This window comes from Lissotriton vulgaris, chromosome 1_1, assembly GCF_964263255.1.
Source record: "Lissotriton vulgaris chromosome 1_1, aLisVul1.2, whole genome shotgun sequence".
Classification (NCBI taxonomy): Eukaryota; Metazoa; Chordata; class Amphibia; order Caudata; family Salamandridae; genus Lissotriton; species Lissotriton vulgaris.
The window spans coordinates 25,298,666-25,321,745 of NC_141685.1; the positions used below are offsets into that span (position 1 = coordinate 25,298,666).

General features: G+C 49.1%; 1 protein-coding gene across 1 annotated transcript in view; it reads right to left on the bottom strand.

The window, feature by feature from the left end:
• The window catches only part of LOC147737022 (uncharacterized), a 51,623-nt gene that overhangs the window by 26,025 nt on the left and 2,518 nt on the right, over positions 1 to 23,080 (bottom strand). Inside the window, 2 exon segments of the mRNA XM_086922615.1 lie at positions 4,161 to 4,209; positions 4,211 to 6,337. Of these exon segments, the coding sequence (XP_086778741.1) occupies positions 4,161 to 4,209; positions 4,211 to 6,337 (2,176 nt within the window).

Below are 23,080 nucleotides of genomic sequence, written 5' to 3' on the forward strand. Positions count from 1 at the left end.
ATGGGCGGCTCGGAACCCTGATTGAGCAGGATGCAGCACGACCGCCTTCGTCACAAAGCTAGTAAGCTGCGAGGTGACCGCCTTTTCGCAGAACTTGGCCAAACTAGGCAACAAAGAAATGGGTCTGTAATTGGCGGGGAGCGATGGGTCCAGAGTGGGCTTCTTGAGCAAGAGGAGTAGGAGGGCCTGCTTCCAAGCATGTGGAACATGGGCCTCACGAAGCGACTGGTTAATCAAAAAATTCACCTCCGGATTGACCGTATCGGCTCGTCATGCAGTACACTGGTCGTGTGCTCATGACGAGCTGAGCTCGTCGGGAACAATGGAAATCTGAAGTGTTCAGCACCAAGCGGGAATTACTGTAGCATTCAAGCTGTTAAATGAGATGGCATAGTGATCAGACCATCCCAGAGGAAGTGCAGGTACACCACAGTCCCACGCCAGGTTGGAGATAATAGGGTCCAACAAATGACCCGCCTGGTGAGTAGGACCCTGATTGTTTAACAGCAGGTTGAGAGCTTCAAGATCAGTCAACAGAGTTGAGCTTCCCGTGTCCAGGCGGTCCTCTAGGTGAAAGTTGAGGTCCCCCAAGATAGTAAAATTTGCAGCCTTCATAACAAGTGAGGCCAGTAAATCGGAAAATGTAGACAACCAGTTCTTAGAATTCCCCGGAGGACGATAAATAAGCAAACCTGATAAGGTCATTTGAGGAGAAATGGCCAGTTTAAACAGAGCAGCTTCACAATCTGGGAAAGGTTGAGGCTCAAGTTTGCAAGGATAAATGTCTTTAAAAATTACAGCGATCCCACCACCTTTCTTAATGCATCGATCACTTGTGGAGATGACATAACCAGGAGGAAGAGCGCTGGCATCATCTGGGCCTGAACTGGCATGAAGCCAGGTTTCAGTCAAAAACAAAGCATCAGGCATCATTGAAGATAAAAAGTCGAATATGTGTGCTTTGTTCTTCGCGAGGGAATGACAATTGATGCTCCAGAAATTGAGATGTTTGCCTACCTTAGAGGGGGAGATTTTAATTACGGGATATCTCTGCCTCGAGATGAGGGTGTGGCAGAGTTCGGGTGATTAGATCCCAACTTAAAACCCCAACTAAGGCAGTTGAATATATTTATTTATATATTTATTTGCTTATATAGCGCAGGAATTCGACCCCCGAAGGGGTATCTCCGCGCTTGTGTTCTTACCAAAGCTATATCCAGAAAGAAAAACCATCAAGCAGTGAAAAGATATCTACATGGTCAGGAACAAGTAAGTCTTTAAGCATTTCCTAAAGGTGGCCAAATTAGGATTTTGCCTAAGGGTAAGAGGCAGGGAGTTCCAGAGGGTGGGGCCTCAGTAGAAGAGGGCTCGGCCTCCCTGTCTTTCCTTTTTAATCCGTGGTACTTGGAGCAGAGATTGGGTCTGAGAGCGCAGAGAACAACCAGGCTCATAAGGTCTGAAAATTTCTGATAGGTACTTAGGACCAGCACCAGACAGGCATTTGTGAATTGTACAGCATATCTTGAACTTCACCCTCTGGTGAATAGGCAGCCAGTGTAATTTGTTCAATAGAGGGCGTGACGGGGATCTAGATGGAACATTCAAGATCAGTCTGGCCACTGTATTTTGGGCTACCTGTAGTCTACCAAGTTGTTACTCATTGGCAGAGATGAGCAGCCCATTACAGTAGTCCAGTCTACTGATTACCAATGCCTGGACTAAAGGTTTCCTATGGCAGTCCGCTAGATAAGGGAAAACCCTTCTCAGAAGTCCAATGACCCTAAAGCAAGATCCTGTCACCTGATTGACCTGATCTTTAAGTGTAAAGGATTGATCAAGTCGAACCCCCAAGTTTTTTACTACCTCTTTGGGAGTAGGGACAGAGCCTAGTTTGGGAGGCCACCACTCAGGTGACCATAGGAGCGGGGCCTCTCCAAAGAGCATGACCTCCGTCTTGCCTACGGTACATTGCAGGCAATTAGAGGTCATCCATTGGGATACAGCTCTCATCCCAGCAGCAAAGGAGTTTTTAACTGCTGGCGTCATTGTCTGAAAGGGAAACAGCAGCTGAGTGTCATTTGCGTATGATATTGGTGGGTACCCATATTCTCTCACAATTTCAGCCAAAAGGGCCACATACACATTGAACAATGTGGGGCTTAGGCATGAGCCCTGTGGAACCCCCTTGGTGAGCTCCCTAGAGATGGAGAAATGGGAGCCCAAACGAACACTTTGTGAGCGGCCAGTGATGAAACTTTCTAGCCATGCTAGCGCCGTTCCGCCTATCCCTACCTTCTTCAGACGACTGAGAAGAATAGCATGAGACACTGTGTCGAAGGCAGCAGACAAATCCAACAGCACCAGAATCATGGATCCTTCTCTATCCTGTGCCATCCGGATGGTATCGGTCACAGAGAGGAGAGCTGATTCGGTGCTGTGATTTTGTCTGAACCCAGATTGAGAAGGGTCCAGACCGTCTGCTGCCTCGATGTATTTAGACAGGTGTGTATTGGCATGTTTCTCAGTCATCTTACTCAGATGGGGTAAGAGGGAGATCAGGCGGAGGTTGTTCAGGTCTGACCATGGCAGCGCAGCGTTTTTACGAATAGGGTTCACAATTGCCTTTTTCTAGACACTGGGCACTTGTCCTTCCTTAAGAGAGAGATTAATTAATGTACAGAAGCTTTGAGAAAGCAGGCTCCCTAGAGAGACCATCATCTTCGCGGGCAGGAGATCGTTTGGAGATCCTGATGCAGAAGGGAGTTGCACACAATACAAGATGAAGAGGTTTTACCTCTGAATACCATAAGTTCCTCAGCGGTATATCTACGAAAGCTAGATGGAATTATATTGGTTGCAACATAATGGCTGGGCGCTGGTCGCGGACGGGCACAGACGGGCTTGCCTCTGGCGCACCCGCTGAACACATGCGCGCCTTTGGGACCTTATAAGTGTTTAGCCATGCAGATCCAGTAACAATGTGAAATAATTTCTATTAAAAAAAAGAAGACTATTTACTAACTAAGCTAGACGTGACTTTATAACTGGTTAATCGAATGTTTCTGGAAGTTTAGTAAATATAAACAACTCCTTTTTTTATCGTGTGTCATATAAAATTGATGCTCTAAATATTGGTAAGAGTACATAATGTTAAAAAATTCAATACTGCTTTTATATCAATTGACTTTTGTTAGCTTGAAGTGACAGACAATTCTAAGTGGCATTTGCCTCTGAGTAGGCGCTAATGACTATTTCCGGATGACAATGTAGTTAGCATTTTTTTGTATAAGATGTGCTAGAAGTATGTGTAGGGCCCATTTCTATATGCATGCTAGTTTTAATTTGTACACAGAATCACAATTTTTTTATGTGGTACACTGTAATGTTAGGTGAATCTGTTTTACCCTTTTGACCAGCAAGGGACAACGATAAACTTTTTTTGTCCCTGTTTTGAAACAGATTCAGGTTGGAACAAACAAGGTGTTCATCAGGGGTAGTAAGCGTTATATAAATGCAAATACATTACAATTACTGTTTACCTCCAGCTGCTTAGAGTTGATCTGCGCAGAACGAAGCATTCTATAGAAAGTCTGTGAACAGTCTATATGTTGTGCGCCTGGCAGAGAAAAACACAGCAAACAATATCTATCGAAGAGTTTATTGGCTTGGTCAAGGCTTGTATTTTTAATACAATTCATGTTCACAAGCACAAGGATAGGAAAGAAGCTTTCTAAATATACAAAAGAAAATTGGATGATTTTGAAAAACACTCCGGGCCACACCCATATCCCATGTAGCAGGAAGGATACACTGTGAATGCGATATCCTTTGTGGAAATGTGCGCCTCTACAGGAGTTACATTTGAATGATCAAAATCGTACCTCCTCCCAAAAGGAAAATGTTACTGGGCCAACTGGAAAGTAAACGTAAACGAATAAATAGGCACTGTATCAATACTGAAGGCATTTTGGATTGACTATAGTGTGAGAAGCATATGGGAGAGATGGCGATCTACCATCCTGATGAGCCCACGGTAAGTAACTGGAATGGTCAAAACATTGACTATACAGGGACTATTTCATATAAATTATGTCTTCTAAGAATAGCCTTTGCTTAACTTGTATTGTACAAAAGCAATTTACAGCCCTGTTTTTGTGTACCATCTCTACCTCTGAATCATTTCTGACATTTAAAGCACTGATAATTTTTTTTCTCCAGTGTGGATTCTCACATGTTCAGTGAGATTAGATTTTTGGCTAAAACATTTTTGGCATTCGAAGCACTGATAAGGATTTTCCCCAGTGTGGATTCTTCTATGATGAGTGAGACTGTTTTTGTAAATGAAAGATTTCTGGCATTCAGAGCATTGATAAGGTTTTTCCCCAGTGTGGGTTCTTATGTGCTGAGTAAGACTTCTTTTTTGAATGAAACATATCTGGCATTCAGAGCACTTATAAGGTTTTTCCCCAGTGTGGGTTCTTATATGATGAATGAGACTGTTTTTTGTACTGAAACATTTGTGGCATTCAGAGCACTGATAAGGTTTTTCCCCAGTGTGGGTTCTTATATGCTGAGTGAGACTGCTTTTTTCACTGAAACATTTGTCGCATTCAGTGCACTGATAACGCTTTACCCAAGTGTGGGTCCTTGTATGTTTAGTGAGTCGCATTTTGTCACTAAAGCATCTCTGGCATTCAGAGCACTGATAAGGTTTTTCCCCAGTGTGGACTCTCACATGTGCAGTTAGAAGTGATTTAAGTTTGAAATCTTTTGGGCATTCAGAGCACTGATAAGGTTTTTCGACAGTGTGGGTTATTGTATGTCGAGAAAGACTTCCTTTGTCAATGAAACATTTCTGGCATTGAGAGCACTGATAAGGTTTTTCCCCAGTGTGGGTTTTTAAATGCAGCGTGAGATGTCCTTTTTCACTGAAACATTTCTGGCATTCAGAGCACTGATAAGGTTTTTCCCCAGTGTGGGTTTTTAAATGCAGCGTGAGATGGCATTTTTCACTGAAATGTTTCTGGCATTCAGAGCACTGATAAGGTTTTTCCCCAGTGTGGGTTCTTGTATGCCGAGTGAGACAGCCTTTTTGACTGAAACATTTCTGGCATTCAGAGCACTGATAACGTTTTCCCCAAGCGTGGATCTTTGTATGCTGTGTGAGACTACTTTTTATACTGAAACATTTCTGGCATTCAGAGCACTGATAAGGTTGTTCAACAGAATGGGTTATTGCATGTCGAGAAAGACTTTGTTTGTTACACAAAGTTTTCAGGCATTCAGAGCACTGATAAGGTTTTTCTCCAGTGTGGATTCTCACATGTGCAGTTAGAAGTGATTTAAGTTTGAAATGTTTGGGGCATTCAGAGCACTGATAAGGGGTTTCCCCAGAGTGGATTCTTGTATGTTCAGTGAGTCTGCTTTTGTAACTGAAACATTTCTGGCATTCAGAGCACTGAAAAGGTTTATCCCTAGTGTGGGTTCTTCTATGCTTAGTGAGACTGTTTTTGTCAATGAAACATTTTTGGCAATCCGTGCACTGAAAAGGTTTATCCCCAGTGTGGGTTCTTCTATGCTGAGTGAGACTGTTTTTGTCAATGAAACATTTTTTGCAATCAGTGCACTGATAAGGTTCATCCTCAGTGTGGGTTCTTATATGCCGAGTGAGACTGTTTTTGTCACTGAAACATTTCTGGCATTCAGCGCACTGGTAAGGTTTTTCACCAGAGTGGTTTATTACATGTCGAGAAAGACTTTGTTTGTTACAAAACCTTTTCTGGCATTCAGAGCACTGATAAGGTTTTTCCCCAGAGTGGACTCTCATATGTTCAGTGAAATGAGATTTACGTCTGAAACTTTTTGGGCATTCATCGCACTGATAAGGTTTTTCCGCAGAGTGGGTTAATGCATGTAGATATAGACTCGGTTTGACACTAAACCTTTTCTGGCATTCAGAGCACTGATAAGGTTTTTCCCCAGTGTGGATTCTCATATGCTCTGTGAGATAAGATTTACGGCTGAAACTTTTTTGGCATACATTGCACTGAGAGCGTTTTTTCCCAGTGCGCATTCTGTCAAATTCTGTGAGATAAGAGTTATGGCTGTATATTTTTTGGCACAGATAACTTTTTTGCCCAACTTCGGTTATTTTGCCTCGATTGAGGCGGGTTTGAACACTGAATTTGTTCTCACAGTCCGTGTTTTTATAAGGTGTATTCCTAGAGTTAGTATCTCTACGTTTAGTTTTCTCTTGCTTATATGCCACGGTAAGAGTGAATCTGATTTTAGAGTTGGGCTTGTTTAGAAAATGTTCAGCATTTATCTCTAAAACAAATTGTGTGTAATCTTCTTAACACTTGAATTGAGCAAAATATGTCTGGAAGCAGCCCTGTTAACCCCTGTTGAAATTTTTCTAGCAGATAATATTCTTTAAATTATAGCGGGCAGCAACTTATTTTGTGACTGACGTTTTTTTCTCAAATCTATTTGCATAGGTTCTTAGCAATGCAGTAATAAGGTGTTAGTCTGATATTTAATGAATGAACTAATAAGTACGTTTTTGCACCACTGACGTAATGGCAGTAACTGAGGGCGTTAGAACGTGCACAGTACTATTGTGGATCATTAGTCGCAGAACATCAGCTCCTTTTACCCTTTCGATGTTTGGTGTAACGTTAAGGTTTGTAGTTCTGAAGACGAGGATTTATTTACAGTAGCTATAGCGCAACAGTGCTCCTTTAATTTATTTTTATACTTAACAGTTTTACATATCACTCCTGCACAACAGATAATTTTGAGGCAATTTACATAGAATTACAGAACAGTACACAATAAAAAGGAAACAATCCGAGATGGTCATGAACACAATAAGGTTCCTGCTTCATAGACCAGGGAAGAGAATTCCATAATCTGGGGCCGAGGAACGCAAAGGAACGACCACCCATTCTGGATAGTCGACAACTGGGTGTTACCAAGTTGCCCTGAGTGGCTGAGCGTAGGGCCCGCAAAGGGACATAGGGGTGGACAATCTCCTCAAGATAGAGAGGGGCAGACCCTTGGTTGATTTTAAAAATAAGACACAAGTTCTTAAATTTAATACGGCTTTCAATGTGGAACACGTGCAAATCCCGCAAAACAGGAGAGATGGAGGATCTCCTTGGGATCTGAAATTTAAGACGGGCAGCTAAATTTTAGACTACCTGGAGTTTCTTCAGCGCCTCTTGATTTCCTCCAAGGTACAGAGCATTCCCGTTGTTCAGGCGCGAGGTGATCAGCGCCTGGACCACAGTTCTTTTAGTGGATCTATCCCCTTGCCTGCTACTCTGCCTACCCCCCTGTCCTTTGTGCCCTTTGACTAAGCACTCCCTCTCCCCTTTTTGGGGAAGGATCCAGTATGTAGGTCTTGGAGTCTCAGAGACCCCTCTGAGAAAGTCCACTGCGTAAAGGGAGCCTCTCGCAACAGAGCTAGGGAAGGGATACCACTTCCCCTGGGATCACAGCTTACTGGACTTTGGATGTTGCCTTGACTCGTCTACCGGTTTATGTCCCTGTCACCCTTCCCCTCCTCTTCCCATGCTGTGTCTCTCACCCTCCCCTCCTCTTTCCCACCTCATTATCTTTCTACTTCCCCTGCTCCAACCCCCCTCCCCTGAATCTCTCACCTTGCCTGCTTTTCCCCTTACGTATTTGTGCTCATTGTTTATCTCGACCTTACAAATAACTAAGTTGCCATGCTCTAAGAACTGTGTAATCTTTGTAACGATGGAACCTGTAACTATGGTCTGATGCTCATGTAAAGCGCTCTGATACCTCCGGGTCTAGCAAGCGCTATATAAAACTTTAAAAAAAATAAAAATCTTCCACAGCCATCTTAGAATAGTAAAGCATGTGGAAGCGACGCTAACCACCTGTTGCCGTATTGAGATGGTGTTATCGAGGATAAACCCCAGGTTACGCACTTGGGTAACCGGTTGAGGCAGAGGGCCCATTTCCAATGGCCAATTTTGGGGCCCCCAAAGATGCTTGTGTTTGCCTAGGATAACCACCTTGGTTTTCTCTCCATTTAATTTCATCAAGTTAGCACTCATCCACTCCAACACCCGTCGTAGACCCACGTAAAGGGAAGAAGACCTTTCCTTGGTAGAGGACAGGGAGAAGATGATTTGCGTGTCATCGGCGTACGAGAAGAGGGATAGACCCGCATCCTCTACAATTGATGTCAGGGGTCTCACATAGATGTTAAAGAGCACAGGGCTCAGAGTGGACCCCTGGGGGAACTCCGTATGCAAGTGACCTGATGGTAGATGAAGAATCAGAAGAGAAAACATGAAATGTGCGGTCGCTAAGGAAGGAGGGCAGCCAGGATAGCGCAGGCCCTACAACTCCTGCCGACTGGAGAGACTTTATAAGGATGGAATGTGACACTGTGTCAAATGCGGCACTCAGATCAAGTAAAATGAGCGCTGTTGTCTCCCCTCTGTCCAAGCAGGAGCGCAGCTTCTCCGTAAACCCCAGCAAGGTGGTTTCCGTAGAAAAATGAGTTCTGAATCCCAATTGTGATGGGTGCAAAAAGCCTAAATGATCCACATGGGCTGAAAGTTGACAGTTGACATGCTTTTCCAGAATCTTAGAAAGGGCCGGCAGCAGTGAGATAGGGCGGAAATTTGACATGACCGTGGGATCCGCTCCAAACTTTTTCAGCAAAGGAACCACCCATTGCACGTTTCCATTCAAGGGGAATGCAGGATTCTCGTAAAGAAGCATTTAAAAGAGCTTTGAGAATACCATGCACTTCTCGAAAATGCTGTTGCAAGATGTTTGCGGGGAGAGGATCTAAAGAGGAGACAGATTTTACCCTGGTTAAACAATCCAAGAAAGATTCATCATCGAAAGGCAACCATGTAGATATCTTAGTTGCTAGGGAATGATGAATCCCGCTTGCCATCTTGGTCAGAGAACTCACAATATTCACAGAATTTGGGGTCTTTAATGAGCTATATATTGTTTCAACCTTAGCGGTAAAGTAATTTGCAATATCATTGCATTGGGTATCATCTAAGGCTGGAGGCAATGGAGTCGTTTTAGATCCTGCCAACTTCTTAACCATGGAAAATAAGGCCCGAGGACGATTCACTGAGGTGGAGATGGCATTCGACACAAAGGATATTTTCGCCGCTTTACATGCCAGATGATATTTGTTTAAGGAGGCCTTATAGTCTGACTTACTATTCAAAGAGTAAGTCTTACGCCATCTTCTTTCTAAGTGTTTACATTTTGATTTCATGTCCTTTAGCTCATTATTAAACCATGGGGCAGGAGGATGGTGGGTCGAACTGCGTTTTGCTGCCATAGGCAGACATATGTCAATAGACTTGGCTAGCCAGTTGGATACTGCAATGTTTAACCCCTTTCCTGCTGGCCCGATTCCGCCCCCGTGCGGTAAACAAACGAACAGGGGCGGGTCATGACGAACCCCAGCCGTCATCAGCACACGAGCACCGTAGTGCATGACGGCTGGGGTTCGTCACCAGCATGGAAGGGGTTAAAGACCAACAGGGTAAGTTCGTGTCCGGGGAATTTTCCCTTAGCAAATTGTTAAGGGAGCCTAAGTCTAAGTTTTTCCAAGCCTACTACATAAGTCATCACTGCTGGTCAACCAGATATCCCCTGGGGTGGCTAATTTAACCCCTTCCCTGCTCATGACGAGCTGTTACGTTATGTTATGTTATACTGTATTTCTAAAGCGCACGGCTACTCAAAGTGTCCCGGCGCTGCTACAATGAATCCCCCACCGCCCGCCAAGAAGAAAGCATCACAAGAAAGAGCTCAGAACAAAAGTGTTTTCAATTTCTTCTTAAAGACTAGCGGGTCCGAGACCTTCCTAAGCATAAGGGAAAGCTCATTCCAGGCAAGGCCAGCTTTGCGGGTGAAAAAGCAGCCCCCCAGCCTATGACGCAGAAACCGCGGATTTTGTATGAGGAGTTGGTCCGAGGACCGCAAATGCCTAGATGGAATATAGTAGGCGAAGCTCTTCTGAAGATAGAGTGGTCCCTCTCCATACAATGCCCGTTGGACAACGGCCAGCATTTTAAATTTCAGGCGAGCCTCAACTGGGAGCCAGTGAAGGTGCCGGAGATGAACCCGCACACTCTGCCTGGACGAAAAGCCCAGCAGGAGCCTCGCCGCCGCGTTTTGGACTCCCTGCAGTTTTTTTATCAGATAGCCCGGGCAGCCCATTAGAAGCGCGTTGGAGTAATCTAGCCTGGAAAGAATAAGCGCTCGGACCACCGTTTCTTTAGCCTCTGTAGGCAGGAGGGGGAGAAATTTGCGTAGCGTTCTCAGTAAGCCAAAACAAGTCCCAGTGAGTTTTTTGACTTGCTTCGCAAAATTCAAATTTTCCTCAAACCAGACCCCTAAATTTTTTGCAAGACCTTTGTCAGATTGAGGGGGCGGAAAGTCTGGAGGCCACAGTCTGGCTCTGAAATCTGCAGAAAAAGCTCCGAAAAGGAGCACCTCAGATTTCTCCTCGTTACATTTAAGCTGCGCGTTGGACAACCAACGAAACACAGCAGAGAGACAACACTGAGCCGAACTGACCGAATCCTCGCCCCTTCTCCAGGTGAACAATAGCTGCATGTCATCCGCATAGGCCATCACCTTAGCCCCCAGTGACTCCGCCCGGTAGATCAGGGGAGTCACATAGATGTTAAACAAAAGGGGGCTAAGCGAAGAGCCCTGCGGGACACCAGTGGAGAGAGGGGATGGAGACGAGGCAAATGGCGGCAGCCAGACCTGCTGAGATCTATCCTCAAGGAAGGATCGAAGCCAGCTCCAGGCTGAGCCCGCAATACCGATGGCATCCAGCCGCTCAAGGAGGAGAGCATGGGGAACCGTATCGAATGCCACCGAGAGATCCAGCATCACTAGAGCTGCTCTCCCGCCGGCATCCAAACATTCCCTGATAGCCTCCACCACCTCTAGCAGTGCCAACTCCGTGCTATGGCGGCTCGGAACCCTGATTGAGCAGGATGCAGCACGACCGCCTTCGTCACAAAGCTAGTAAGCTGCGAGGTGACCGCCTTTTCGCAGAACTTGGCCAAACTAGGCAACAAAGAAATGGGTCTGTAATTGGCGGGGAGCGATGGGTCCAGAGTGGGCTTCTTGAGCAAGAGGAGTAGGAGGGCCTGCTTCCAAGCATGTGGAACATGGGCCTCACGAAGCGACTGGTTAATCAAAAAATTCACCTCCGGATTGACCGTATCGGCTCGTCATGCAGTACACTGGTCGTGTGCTCATGACGAGCTGAGCTCGTCGGGAACAATGGAAATCTGAAGTGTTCAGCACCAAGCGGGAATTACTGTAGCATTCAAGCTGTTAAATGAGATGGCATAGTGATCAGACCATCCCAGAGGAAGTGCAGGTACACCACAGTCCCACGCCAGGTTGGAGATAATAGGGTCCAACAAATGACCCGCCTGGTGAGTAGGACCCTGATTGTTTAACAGCAGGTTGAGAGCTTCAAGATCAGTCAACAGAGTTGAGCTTCCCGTGTCCAGGCGGTCCTCTAGGTGAAAGTTGAGGTCCCCCAAGATAGTAAAATTTGCAGCCTTCATAACAAGTGAGGCCAGTAAATCGGAAAATGTAGACAACCAGTTCTTAGAATTCCCCGGAGGACGATAAATAAGCAAACCTGATAAGGTCATTTGAGGAGAAATGGCCAGTTTAAACAGAGCAGCTTCACAATCTGGGAAAGGTTGAGGCTCAAGTTTGCAAGGATAAATGTCTTTAAAAATTACAGCGATCCCACCACCTTTCTTAATGCATCGATCACTTGTGGAGATGACATAACCAGGAGGAAGAGCGCTGGCATCATCTGGGCCTGAACTGGCATGAAGCCAGGTTTCAGTCAAAAACAAAGCATCAGGCATCATTGAAGATAAAAAGTCGAATATGTGTGTGTTGGAAATGGGGGTTGCCCAAGTCTCAAAGGGGGTAGCATGGCATCAAGCGGGCAGGCCAAACTTCGAGGACATGTGAAGCATTCACGCAGTACCCACAAACGACACACCAGGCACACTACAAAAGAGACGCAACTCCACCTTTGGTTGGAAAAGAATAATTTTAGTGTTATCTCCAACCTGCAAGGTAAAAAGGAAAAATACACTGGTAATCATAACATGGCGCCAACTGGCACCCAAGCCAAGTATTTCAGTGGGGGATTATTTACATGGGACAAAAAGGGTTTAGTCCATAGTCCATAGTGTCTAGCTGAAATATAAAAGGGTTAGCATTTGGCATGTAACATCAGTGACACCTATATAAGGGAAAAATGCACTTGGCGTATTTGCCCATTAAACATGCAATCAAACATTAGGGGTAAGAACCCAAAATAGCTGGCATTGGTGACTCCTGCAAAAAGAATAGGAATCACCTGGCATTAACATTAGGCAGGAACACCTGTAATAAAACATCAGGTTTCTTCCCCCCTCCACCTAAGGAACTATGCGTCAGGCAGGGCCAACTCAGGCCTTCATCCTCGGTAGCGGCTGTAATTACAACAGGCAGCATCCTGCATAACCCCTGTAAGGAAAGACATCAGGGCATACCAGCATCCACTAGCAGGCGGGCATAACCATAGGACTCTTAAGCCACTTTCGCAAGCTCTACAGGGCATACAGAACCCCAGTGCTATAGCCTTAGGGAAAAGACCTGGGGAACATGACTCCTTAGCCCCCAACCTGCAACACAAACATCAGGTAGTGCATTGGCATTAATAACATTTGAACCAGGCTTGAATCCCACTGCACTTGGGCATCGATCCCCTAGCTTAGGCGTAACACTGGGCATGTCATCACAATGCAGCTTAGACTACTAATCCTCCCACCGCAGGAGCAAAGGGGGGTAGTCAACCTCTCCCTACCTTCCCCTATTAAAACATTTCACAGGGGTGCAATTCTATGACCCTGGTAGCTTCACCATAAACATTCCACCAAGCCCGCCCCTGCCAGAAAGGCAATAAAAAGGAGCTCAATTAGCATTTCCTGGAACCAGCACCTGCACATCATTTCAATAGTCATGGATCAACCAACAGGCAGGAAACATCAGGTAAGTAGGCACCTTTCCTTAGGAATTTACAATCACCAGCACCCCCAGCGCGGGGTTAATCCTTAATAGGCACCCGGCCCAGTTCTGGTACCTTAAGGGGGCCAGTCTCTAGTCCTTCTGAGGGGAGGGGCAGTTCTGGGTCCCCCTACTTGCTTCAGGAAGGCCCCGTTTCTGTGCCGGTTCTCCGCCCTCCCCGGGGCTTTACCTGCTATCTTTGGGCCTTCAGGCCCCTTGCGTGGACTTCTGGCGCCTACCTACAGGCATGCGGTTCCCTCAGTCGCGGGGCTCCTCTCAGCTCACTGGGGGCCCCGTAGCCTTTCCGTTGCCTCCGCCCAGGCCTCTCCTTACTCCCGCGCCGGGCGGGGGACTCACCGGCAGTGTGGGCACCCGCTCCGGCTGGCCTCCTTCGCCGGCCTCTCTCCCGGCTTTGTTTGGGGAGGCGGGGCTGGCACCGACAGTGTGCCCCGGCCCCGCCTATCCTCCCAGCTTCCCACTCAGGGCGCAGACCGGCAGGGTAGGCTCCTGCTCCGGTCACTCCCGATCGGAGCTCTGCAACGATTCTTCACCCGGGTCCCCCCTCCTACCTCACGGGGACCCGGGGCTTCGATTCAGCTCCTTCTGGCCTTCCCGGCCGTCCACCAATCCCTGCGCGGCCTTCTCGGGGGCTCGGGCGCGCAGCCAATCCGTGCGCGGCGTGGCGGGGGCGTGGCCAATGACGCCACCAGGCGCCCCCGTCACATGACACGGGCCTGGACGGCTTCCAGGCCTAGCGCGGCCCTCACTCTACTTCGGCGGCCCCCTCCTGGCATCGGGGGCTGCCGCGACGATGCACACCCCAGCAGGGGGGTCTCCTCACGGCGGCGCCGGGCGGCAGCGGTGATTTTCGGCGCTGCCACACAGCGCGAGGACCGGACAAGGGGTAGGCTCCCTTTCTGGATATTAAGGCCCTTCACAGTCTCCTCAGCACCCGGGCTGCGACGGTGATCTCCAGCGGCGATAAGGGGTAGGCTCCCTTTTAATTAATTATTAATCAGGCAGACAGCGCGCTGAAACGAGGGTAGGCTCCTCCAGCGTGATTCTCCTCAGGAGATTGGCGCTATTCACAGCGCACTACTCCCTCCTCTGCCCACACAGTCCTCAGGGCCAACAGCACTTCGGGGGCCACATCATTCACAGGGCACAGTCCCTTGGGGGCACAATCCTCCCCAGGCAGCTCCTCACGACCCAGCACTTCCACAGGGCCACAGCTTTACAAGAGGGGGTAGACAGTCCCACTCCTCACCTCCTGGGCGCTTCTCTCATGCAGCGCTGGCGTGGTACCTGGTCCAAAACGGCGTCAGTGACCTGGGTAGGGGCCCTCCTTTGTCAGGGGCCCAGGGGACAGCAGAGGGGGGAGTTTTAGGGGTACAGGGCCCAGCTCACAGGCCCATGTGGCGGTAGCACCTCACAGCAGGTCCCCCTCCCTTCCTTGTCCCAGCGCTGACTGAACCTCTGGTGACACTTCCCCTTATTTATATCCTCCTCCCAGGCAGTGCCAGGACCTTCTAGAATGTTGGCACATCTAGCCTAAACTGGTTCTAGGGGAGGGGGTGAGCACCCTGGGTGCCAGGCCTTCCCTCCAAAAGCTAGGGGTAGCTGGGTAATATTAACTAGACCGCCAACCTAACGCAGTCAGGTGGCACTACCCAGGGCCATGGCATCCATTTTAAAATCACAGTACATTTTAGTCAAGTACATTTTCAAAATGGGGGATATTTACAAGTGCTCACATTATGACATGTAATTTAACATTTTCAACAAGGTGTCTCACACCACTCATGGCCTATACAGGTTTAATCCCATGGGGGAGACATCCTAGGTAAGGGGGTCAAAAGCGAAAAATGTTGGGGGAAAAAGGCCAAGTCCAACACGACTCCCCCCCAGCCAAAAGCCAGGGTAGACCGATCAATGCCTTGATGGGCTTCCCTGCTTGGGGCGGAAAAAGGTGGACGCAGGCCTGCAACTACAGGAGCACCTGCAGTCTCTCCTCCACTCTGGAACCCACTGGTTCTCTTTCGCAACCCTCCCTTCACCAACAGAACCACCCCACTGGTGTTCCCTAGTGGGATGTTTCTCCTTCCTAGAGTGGGAGGCTCTAGCCTCAGGCTTGGAATTCTCTTGAACCACTCTCCTCTCTCCAAATTTCCACTGGTCCACCCACCTGGGGTCTACACCCTCAGAATGACCAGCCCTTAGGGGCGAGGCTCCCCTCCCCCTACTTCTCCTCCTTGGGTTCCTCCATCTCCTACGCCTGGGGACACATTCACACAACCACTCTCTCCCCAACCTGGAGTCGAAACCCACAGGCTGACCCGGTGACAGGGGCGAGTCCTCCCTCTCCCTGCACCCCCTCCCAGAATTCTGCACCCTCCTACCCGGAGAAGTACCCCTGGGAGTCACTTCCGGGGGGACTCTGATTACAGATGTCCCTCCCACCAGGGCAGGCAACTCCTGTCCCTGGCCACCCAACCCGGGATCTGCGCCCTGTGGCTGAGCTGGTGACAGAGAAGAGACCTTCCTCCCTCTGCACCCCCTCCCAGAGTTCCGCACCCTCCCACTGGAAGTGGTACCCCTGGGAGTCAATTTGGTAGGGACCTGCCTTACAGGAACCCCACCCTTCAGGTCAGGCAACCCCTGAACCTGGAACCCCAGTCCAAGATCTAGACCCTGTGACTGGTCAGTCCCCCGAACCACTGGAGCTCTGATTAGTGATGCTCCGGGTTCTCCTGACATAAGGGGATCCCTCCCTCTGGATGACACATCGGGGCAGCCTAGCCTCCCAAGCTGGGGTTCTCTTAAAGAACACTCCAGGCCTGGTGGCCGCAGCTGGGGCACCTTGGGACACCTCCCCGTCTCACTCCCTTCGGGATCATTCCCCTCAGCCTTCCCAGACGCTCTGGCACTTACCCAGAGGTCTGCCTCCCGTGCAAGTTCCCTGGGGTCTGAGAACCCGCACTGCAACAGATGGTGACGCAGTCTTGGGAAACAACTCCTCAGCATGTGCTCCCGGATAACGGCATGGCACAGCCCTTCCCAATCCTCCACTGCTCTCCTCACCACCCAATCCTCCAGTACAGTCCAACACTCCTCCTCGAACTCTCCCCAGGACTGATGGGACAGCTTTCCCCTGCCCCTCAACACTAACCCGTCCTCCTCTTCCGGGGAATCAGGCACAGTCTCCTGGGCTTCGGGAGTGGGACACCTTGCACTGGACCTACACTCGCTGCCACCACTGGATCCCACCCACCTCGGTGAATCCAGACTCCTGAAACCACTCTCAGGGGACAAACTACCCACCTGAGCTGATCTCTCCCTGGCGAAGGCCCTCTCCGCCTCCGCCATCCTTTCCAGCGCTAGGACTTTTTCAGTCTCTAGTCGCTGCTCTTCTACCCTCAGCTGCGCTAAGCCCTCTGCATGCCTGAGCTTTGCCAGCGCCAGCTGATACTCCCTCTCTTCCCTCCTATCTACCCACTCTTCTGGGGACAGGGAAAGGGATGGGGCAGTGGCCCCGGGGCTGGACCCAGTGCGAGACTCCCTATCTTCGGTGTCCTCCACAGCTACTGGCGTCTCCGCCCTCTCAAACTCTTCCTCCTCATCGGAATAACTACCTCCCAGGGTTCTGGATGGGGAGCCCTCTCTCTGGTCTCTAACCCACTGACCCTTCAACACCTCGGGGGGGTAGTCAGATAAGTCCCCATCAATCTCTAAGGGCTCTCCCCTCTTGAGGGCCTCATAGAGAAACAGGTTCCTCCTAATGTTCCCTACTGGGGGTATCCCTCTCTCCAGGAGGAAGTCTATCACCTCCTGTTCGGTGTACTCCATCAGTTCCACTTCCTGGTAGATCAACCCCATCGTGGCGAGGTACACCCGGGACACACCCTCCCAGTGGAACAAAGGGACAATTCAGAACACTCTCAGGAGGAAGCAATTTAGCAAACAACAATAATCCCCACAACAAGGCTCGGATTACATCCAAAGCTCTATTTGCAGTGTAACCTGTGGCCGCTGTGGTACTGCGCAAACACAAGTCCTATCCCACCGCTTTGCCACCAAATGTTGGAAATGGGGGTTGCCCAAGTCTCAAAGGGGGTAGCATGGCATCAAGCGGGCAGGCCAAACTTCGAGGACATGTGAAGCATTCACGCAGTACCCACAAACGACACACCAGGCACACTACAAAAGAGACGCAACTCCACCTTTGGTTGGAAAAGAATAATTTTAGTGTTATCTCCAACCTGCAAGGTAAAAAGGAAAAATACACTGGTAATCATAACATGGCGCCAACTGGCACCCATGCCAAGTATTTCAGTGGGGGATTATTTACATGGGACAAAAAGGGTTTAGTCCATAGTCCATAGTGTCTAGCTGAAATATAAAAGGGTTAGCATTTGGCATGTAACATCAGTGACACCTATATAAGGGAAAAATGCACTTGGCGTATTTGCCCATTAAACATGCAATCAAACATTAGGGGTAAGAACCCAAAATAGCTGGCATTGGCGACTCCTGCAAAAAGAATAGGAATCACCTGGCATTAACATTAGGCAGGAACACCTGTAATAAAACATCAGGTTTCTTCCCCCCTCCACCTAAGGAACTATGCGTCAGGCAGGGCCAACTCAGGCCTTCATCCTCGGTAGCGGCTGTAATTACAACAGGCAGCATCCTGCATAACCCCTGTAAGGAAAGACATCAGGGCATACCAGCATCCACTAGCAGGCGGGTATAACCATAGGACTATTAAGCCACCTTCGCAAGCTCTCCAGGGCATACAAAACCCCAGTGCTATAGCCTTAGGGAAAAGACCTGGGGAACATGACTCCTTAGCCCCCAACCTGCAACACAAACATCAGGTAGTGCATTGGCATTAATAACATTTGAACCAGGCTTGAATCCCACTGCACTTGGGCATCGATCCCCTAGCTTAGGCGTAACACTGGGCATGTCATCACAATGCAGCTTAGACTACTAATCCTCCCACCGCAGGAGCAAAGGGGGGTAGTCAACCTCTCCCTACCTTCCCCTATTAAAACATTTCACAGGGGTGCAATTCTATGACCCTGGTAGCTTCACCATAAACATTCCACCAAGCCCGCCCCTGCCAGAAAGGCAATAAAAAGGAGCTCAATTAGCATTTCCTGGAACCAGCACCTGCACATCATTTCAATAGTCATGGATCAACCAACAGGCAGGAAACATCAGGTAAGTAGGCACCTTTCCTTAGGAATTTACAATCACCAGCACCCCCAGCGCGGGGTTAATCCTTAATAGGCACCCGGCCCAGTTCTGGTACCTTAAGGGGGCCAGTCTCTAGTCCTTCTGAGGGGAGGGGCAGTTCTGGGTCCCCCTACTTGCTTCAGGAAGGCCCCATTTCTGTGCCGGTTCTCCGCCCTCCCCGGGGCTTTACCTGCTATCTTCGGGCCTTCAGGCCCCTTGCGTGGACTTCTGGCGCCTACCTACAGGCATGCGGTTCCCTCAGTCGCGGGGCTCCTCTCAGCTCACTGGGGGGCCCGTAGCCTTTCCGTTGCCTCCGCCCAGGCCTCTCCTTACTCCCGCGCCGGGCGGGGGACTCACCGGCAGTGTGGGCACCCGCTCCGGCTGGCCTCCTTCGCCGGCCTCTCTCCCGGCTTTGTTTGGGGAGGCGGGGCTGGCACCGACAGTGTGCCCCGGCCCCGCCTATCCTCCCAGCTTCCCACTCAGGGCGCAGACCGGCAGGGTAGGCTCCTGCTCCGGTCACTCCCGATCGGAGCTCTGCAACGATTCTTCACCCGGGTCCCCCCTCCTACCTCACGGGGACCCGGGGCTTCGATTCAGCTCCTTCTGGCCTTCCCGGCCGCCCACCAATCCCTGCGCGGCCTTCTCGGGGGCTCGGCCGCGCAGCCAATCCGTGCGCGGCGTGGCGGGGGCGTGGCCAATGACGCCACCAGGCGCCCCGGTCACATGACACGGGCCTGGACGGCTTCCAGGCCTAGCGCGGCCCTCACTCTACTTCGGCGGCCCCCTCCTGGCATCGGGGGCTGCCGCGACGATGCACACCCCAGCAGGGGGGTCTCCTCACGGCGGCGCCGGGCGGCAGCGGTGATTTTCGGCGCTGCCACACAGCGCGAGGACCGGACAAGGGGTAGGCTCCCTTTCTGGATATTAAGTCCCTTCACAGTCTCCTCAGCACCCGGGCTGCGACGGTGATCTCCAGCGGCGATAAGGGGTAGGCTCCCTTTTAATTAATTATTAATCAGGCAGACAGCGCGCTGAAACGAGGGTAGGCTCCTCCAGCGTGATTCTCCTCAGGAGAATGGCGCTATTCACAGCGCACTACTCCCTCCTCTGCCCACACAGTCCTCAGGGCCAACAGCACTTCGGGGGCCACATCATTCACAGGGCACAGTCCCTTGGGGGCACAATCCTCCCCAGGCAGCTCCTCACGACCCAGCACTTCCACAGGGCCACAGCTTTACAAGAGGGGGTAGACAGTCCCACTCCTCACCTCCTGGGCGCTTCTCTCATGCAGCGCTGGCGTGGTACCTGGTCCAAAACGGCGTCAGTGACCTGGGTAGGGGCCCTCCTTTGTCAGGGGCCCAGGGGACAGCAGAGGGGGGAGTTTTAGGGGTACAGGGCCCAGCTCACAGGCCCATGTGGCGGTAGCACCTCACAGCAGGTCCCCCTCCCTTCCTTGTCCCAGCGCTGACTGAACCTCTGGTGACACTTCCCCCTATTTATATCCTCCTCCCAGACAGTGCCAGGACCTTCTAGAATGTTGGCACATCTAGCCTAAACTGGTTCTAGGGGAGGGGGTGAGCACCCTGGGTGCCAGGCCTTCCCTCCAAAAGCTAGGGGTAGCTGGGTAATATTAACTAGACCGCCAACCTAACGCAGTCAGGTGGCACTACCCAGGGCCATGGCATCCATTTTAAAATCACAGTACATTTTAGTCAAGTACATTTTCAAAATGGGGGATATTTACAAGTGCTCACATTATGACATGTAATTTAACATTTTCAACAAGGTGTCTCACACCACTCATGGCCTATACAGGTTTAATCCCATGGGGGAGACATTCTAGGTAAGGGGGTCAAAAGCGAAAAATTTTGGGGGAAAAAGGCCAAGTCCAACAGTGTGCTTTGTTCTTCGCGAGGGAATGACAATTGATGCTCCAGAAATTGAGATGTTTGCCTACCTTAGAGGGGGAGATTTTAATTACGGGATATCTCTGCCTCGAGATGAGGGTGTGGCAGAGTTCGGGTGATTAGATCCCAACTTAAAACCCCAACTAAGGCAGTTGAATATATTTATTTATATATTTATTTGCTTATATAGCGCAGGAATTCGACCCCCGAAGGGGTATCTCCGCGCTTGTGTTCTTACCAAAGCTATATCCAGAAAGAAAAACCATCAAGCAGTGAAAAGATATCTACATGGTCAGGAACAAGTAAGTCTTTAAGCATTTCCTAAAGGTGGCCAAATTAGGATTTTGCCTAAGGGTAAGAGGCAGGGAGTTCCAGAGGGTGGGGCCTCAGTAGGAGAGGGCTCGGCCTCCCTGTCTTTCCTTTTTAATCCGTGGTACTTGGAGCAGAGATTGGGTCTGAGAGCGCAGAGAACAACCAGGCTCATAAGGTCTGAAAATTTCTGATAGGTACTTAGGACCAGCACCAGACAGGCATTTGTGAATTGTACAGCATATCTTGAACTTCACCCTCTGGTGAATAGGCAGCCAGTGTAATTTGTTCAATAGAGGGCGTGACGGGGATCTAGATGGAACATTCAAGATCAGTCTGGCCGCTGTATTTTGGGCTACCTGTAGTCTACCAAGTTGTTACTCATTGGCAGAGATGAGCAGCCCATTACAGTAGTCCAGTCTACTGATTACCAATGCCTGGACTAAAGGTTTCCTATGGCAGTCCGCTAGATAAGGGAAAACCCTTCTCAGAAGTCCAATGACCCTAAAGCAAGATCCTGTCACCTGATTGACCTGATCTTTAAGTGTAAAGGATTGATCAAGTCGAACCCCCAAGTTTTTTACTACCTCTTTGGGAGTAGGGACAGAGCCTAGTTTGGGAGGCCACCACTCAGGTGACCATAGGAGCGGGGCCTCTCCAAAGAGCATGACCTCCGTCTTGCCTACGGTACATTGCAGGCAATTAGAGGTCATCCATTGGGATACAGCTCTCATCCCAGCAGCAAAGGAGTTTTTAACTGCTGGCGTCATTGTCTGAAAGGGAAACAGCAGCTGAGTGTCATCTGCGTATGATATTGGTGGGTACCCATATTCTCTCACAATTTCAGCCAAAAGGGCCACATACACATTGAACAATGTGGGGCTTAGGCATGAGCCCTGTGGAACCCCCTTGGTGAGCTCCCTAGAGATGGAGAAATGGGAGCCCAAACGAACACTTTGTGAGCGGCCAGTGATGAAACTTTCTAGCCATGCTAGCGCCGTTCCGCCTATCCCTACCTTCTTCAGACGACTGAGAAGAATAGCATGAGTCACCGTGTCGAAGGCAGCAGACAAATCCAACAGCACCAGAATCATGGATCCTTCTCTATCCTGTGCCATCCGGATGGTATCGGTCACAGAGAGGAGAGCTGATTCGGTGCTGTGATTTTGTCTGAACCCAGATTGAGAAGGGTCCAGACCGTCTGCTGCCTCGATGTATTTAGACAGGTGTGTATTGGCATGTTTCTCAGTCATCTTACTCAGATGGGGTAAGAGGGAGATCAGGCGGAGGTTGTTCAGGTCTGACCATGGCAGCGTTTTTACGAATAGGGTTCACAATTGCCTTTTTCCAGACACTGGGCACTTGTCCTTCCTTAAGAGAGAGATTAATTAATGTACAGAAGCTTTGAGAAAGCAGGCTCCCTAGAGAGACCATCATCTTCGCGGGCAGGAGATCGTTTGGAGATCCTGATGCAGAAGGGAGTTGCACACAATACAAGATGAAGAGGTTTTACCTCTGAATACCATAAGTTCCTCAGCGGTATATCTACGAAAGCTAGATGGAATTATATTAGTTGCAACATAATGGCTGGGCGCTGGTCGCGGACGGGCACAGACGGGCTTGCCTCTGGCGCACCCGCTGCACACATGCGCCTTTGGGACCTTATAAGTGTTTAGCCATGCAGATCCAGTAACAATGTGAAATAATTTCTATTAAAAAAAAGAAGACTATTTACTAACTAAGCTAGACGTGACTTTATAACTGGTTAATCGAATGTTTCTGGAAGTTTAGTAAATATAAACAACTCCTTTTTTTATCGTGTGTCATATAAAATTGATGCTCTAAATATTGGTAAGAGTACATAATGTTAAAAAATTCAATACTGCTTTTATATCAATTGACTTTTGTTAGCTTGAAGTGACAGACAATTCTAAGTGGCATTTGCCTCTGAGTAGGCGCTAATGACTATTTCCGGATGACAATGTAGTTAGCATTTTTTTGTATAAGATGTGCTAGAAGTATGTGTAGGGCCCATTTCTATATGCATGCTAGTTTTAATTTGTACACAGAATCACAATTTTTTTATGTGGTACACTGTAATGTTAGGTGAATCTGTTTTACCCTTTTGACCAGCAAGGGACAACGATAAACTTTTTTTGTCCCTGGTTTGAAACAGATTCAGGTTGGAACAAACAAGGTGTTCATCAGGGGTAGTAAGCGTTATATAAATGCAAATACATTACAATTACTGTTTACCTCCAGCTGCTTAGAGTTGATCTGCGCAGAACGAAGCATTCTATAGAAAGTCTGTGAACAGTCTATATGTTGTGCGCCTGGCAGAGAAAAACATAGCAAACAATATCTATCGAAGAGTTTATTGGCTTGGTCAAGGCTTGTATTTTTAATACAATTCATGTTCACAAGCACAAGGATAGGAAAGAAGCTTTCTAAATATACAAAAGAAAATTGGATGATTTTGAAAAACACTCCGGGCCACACCC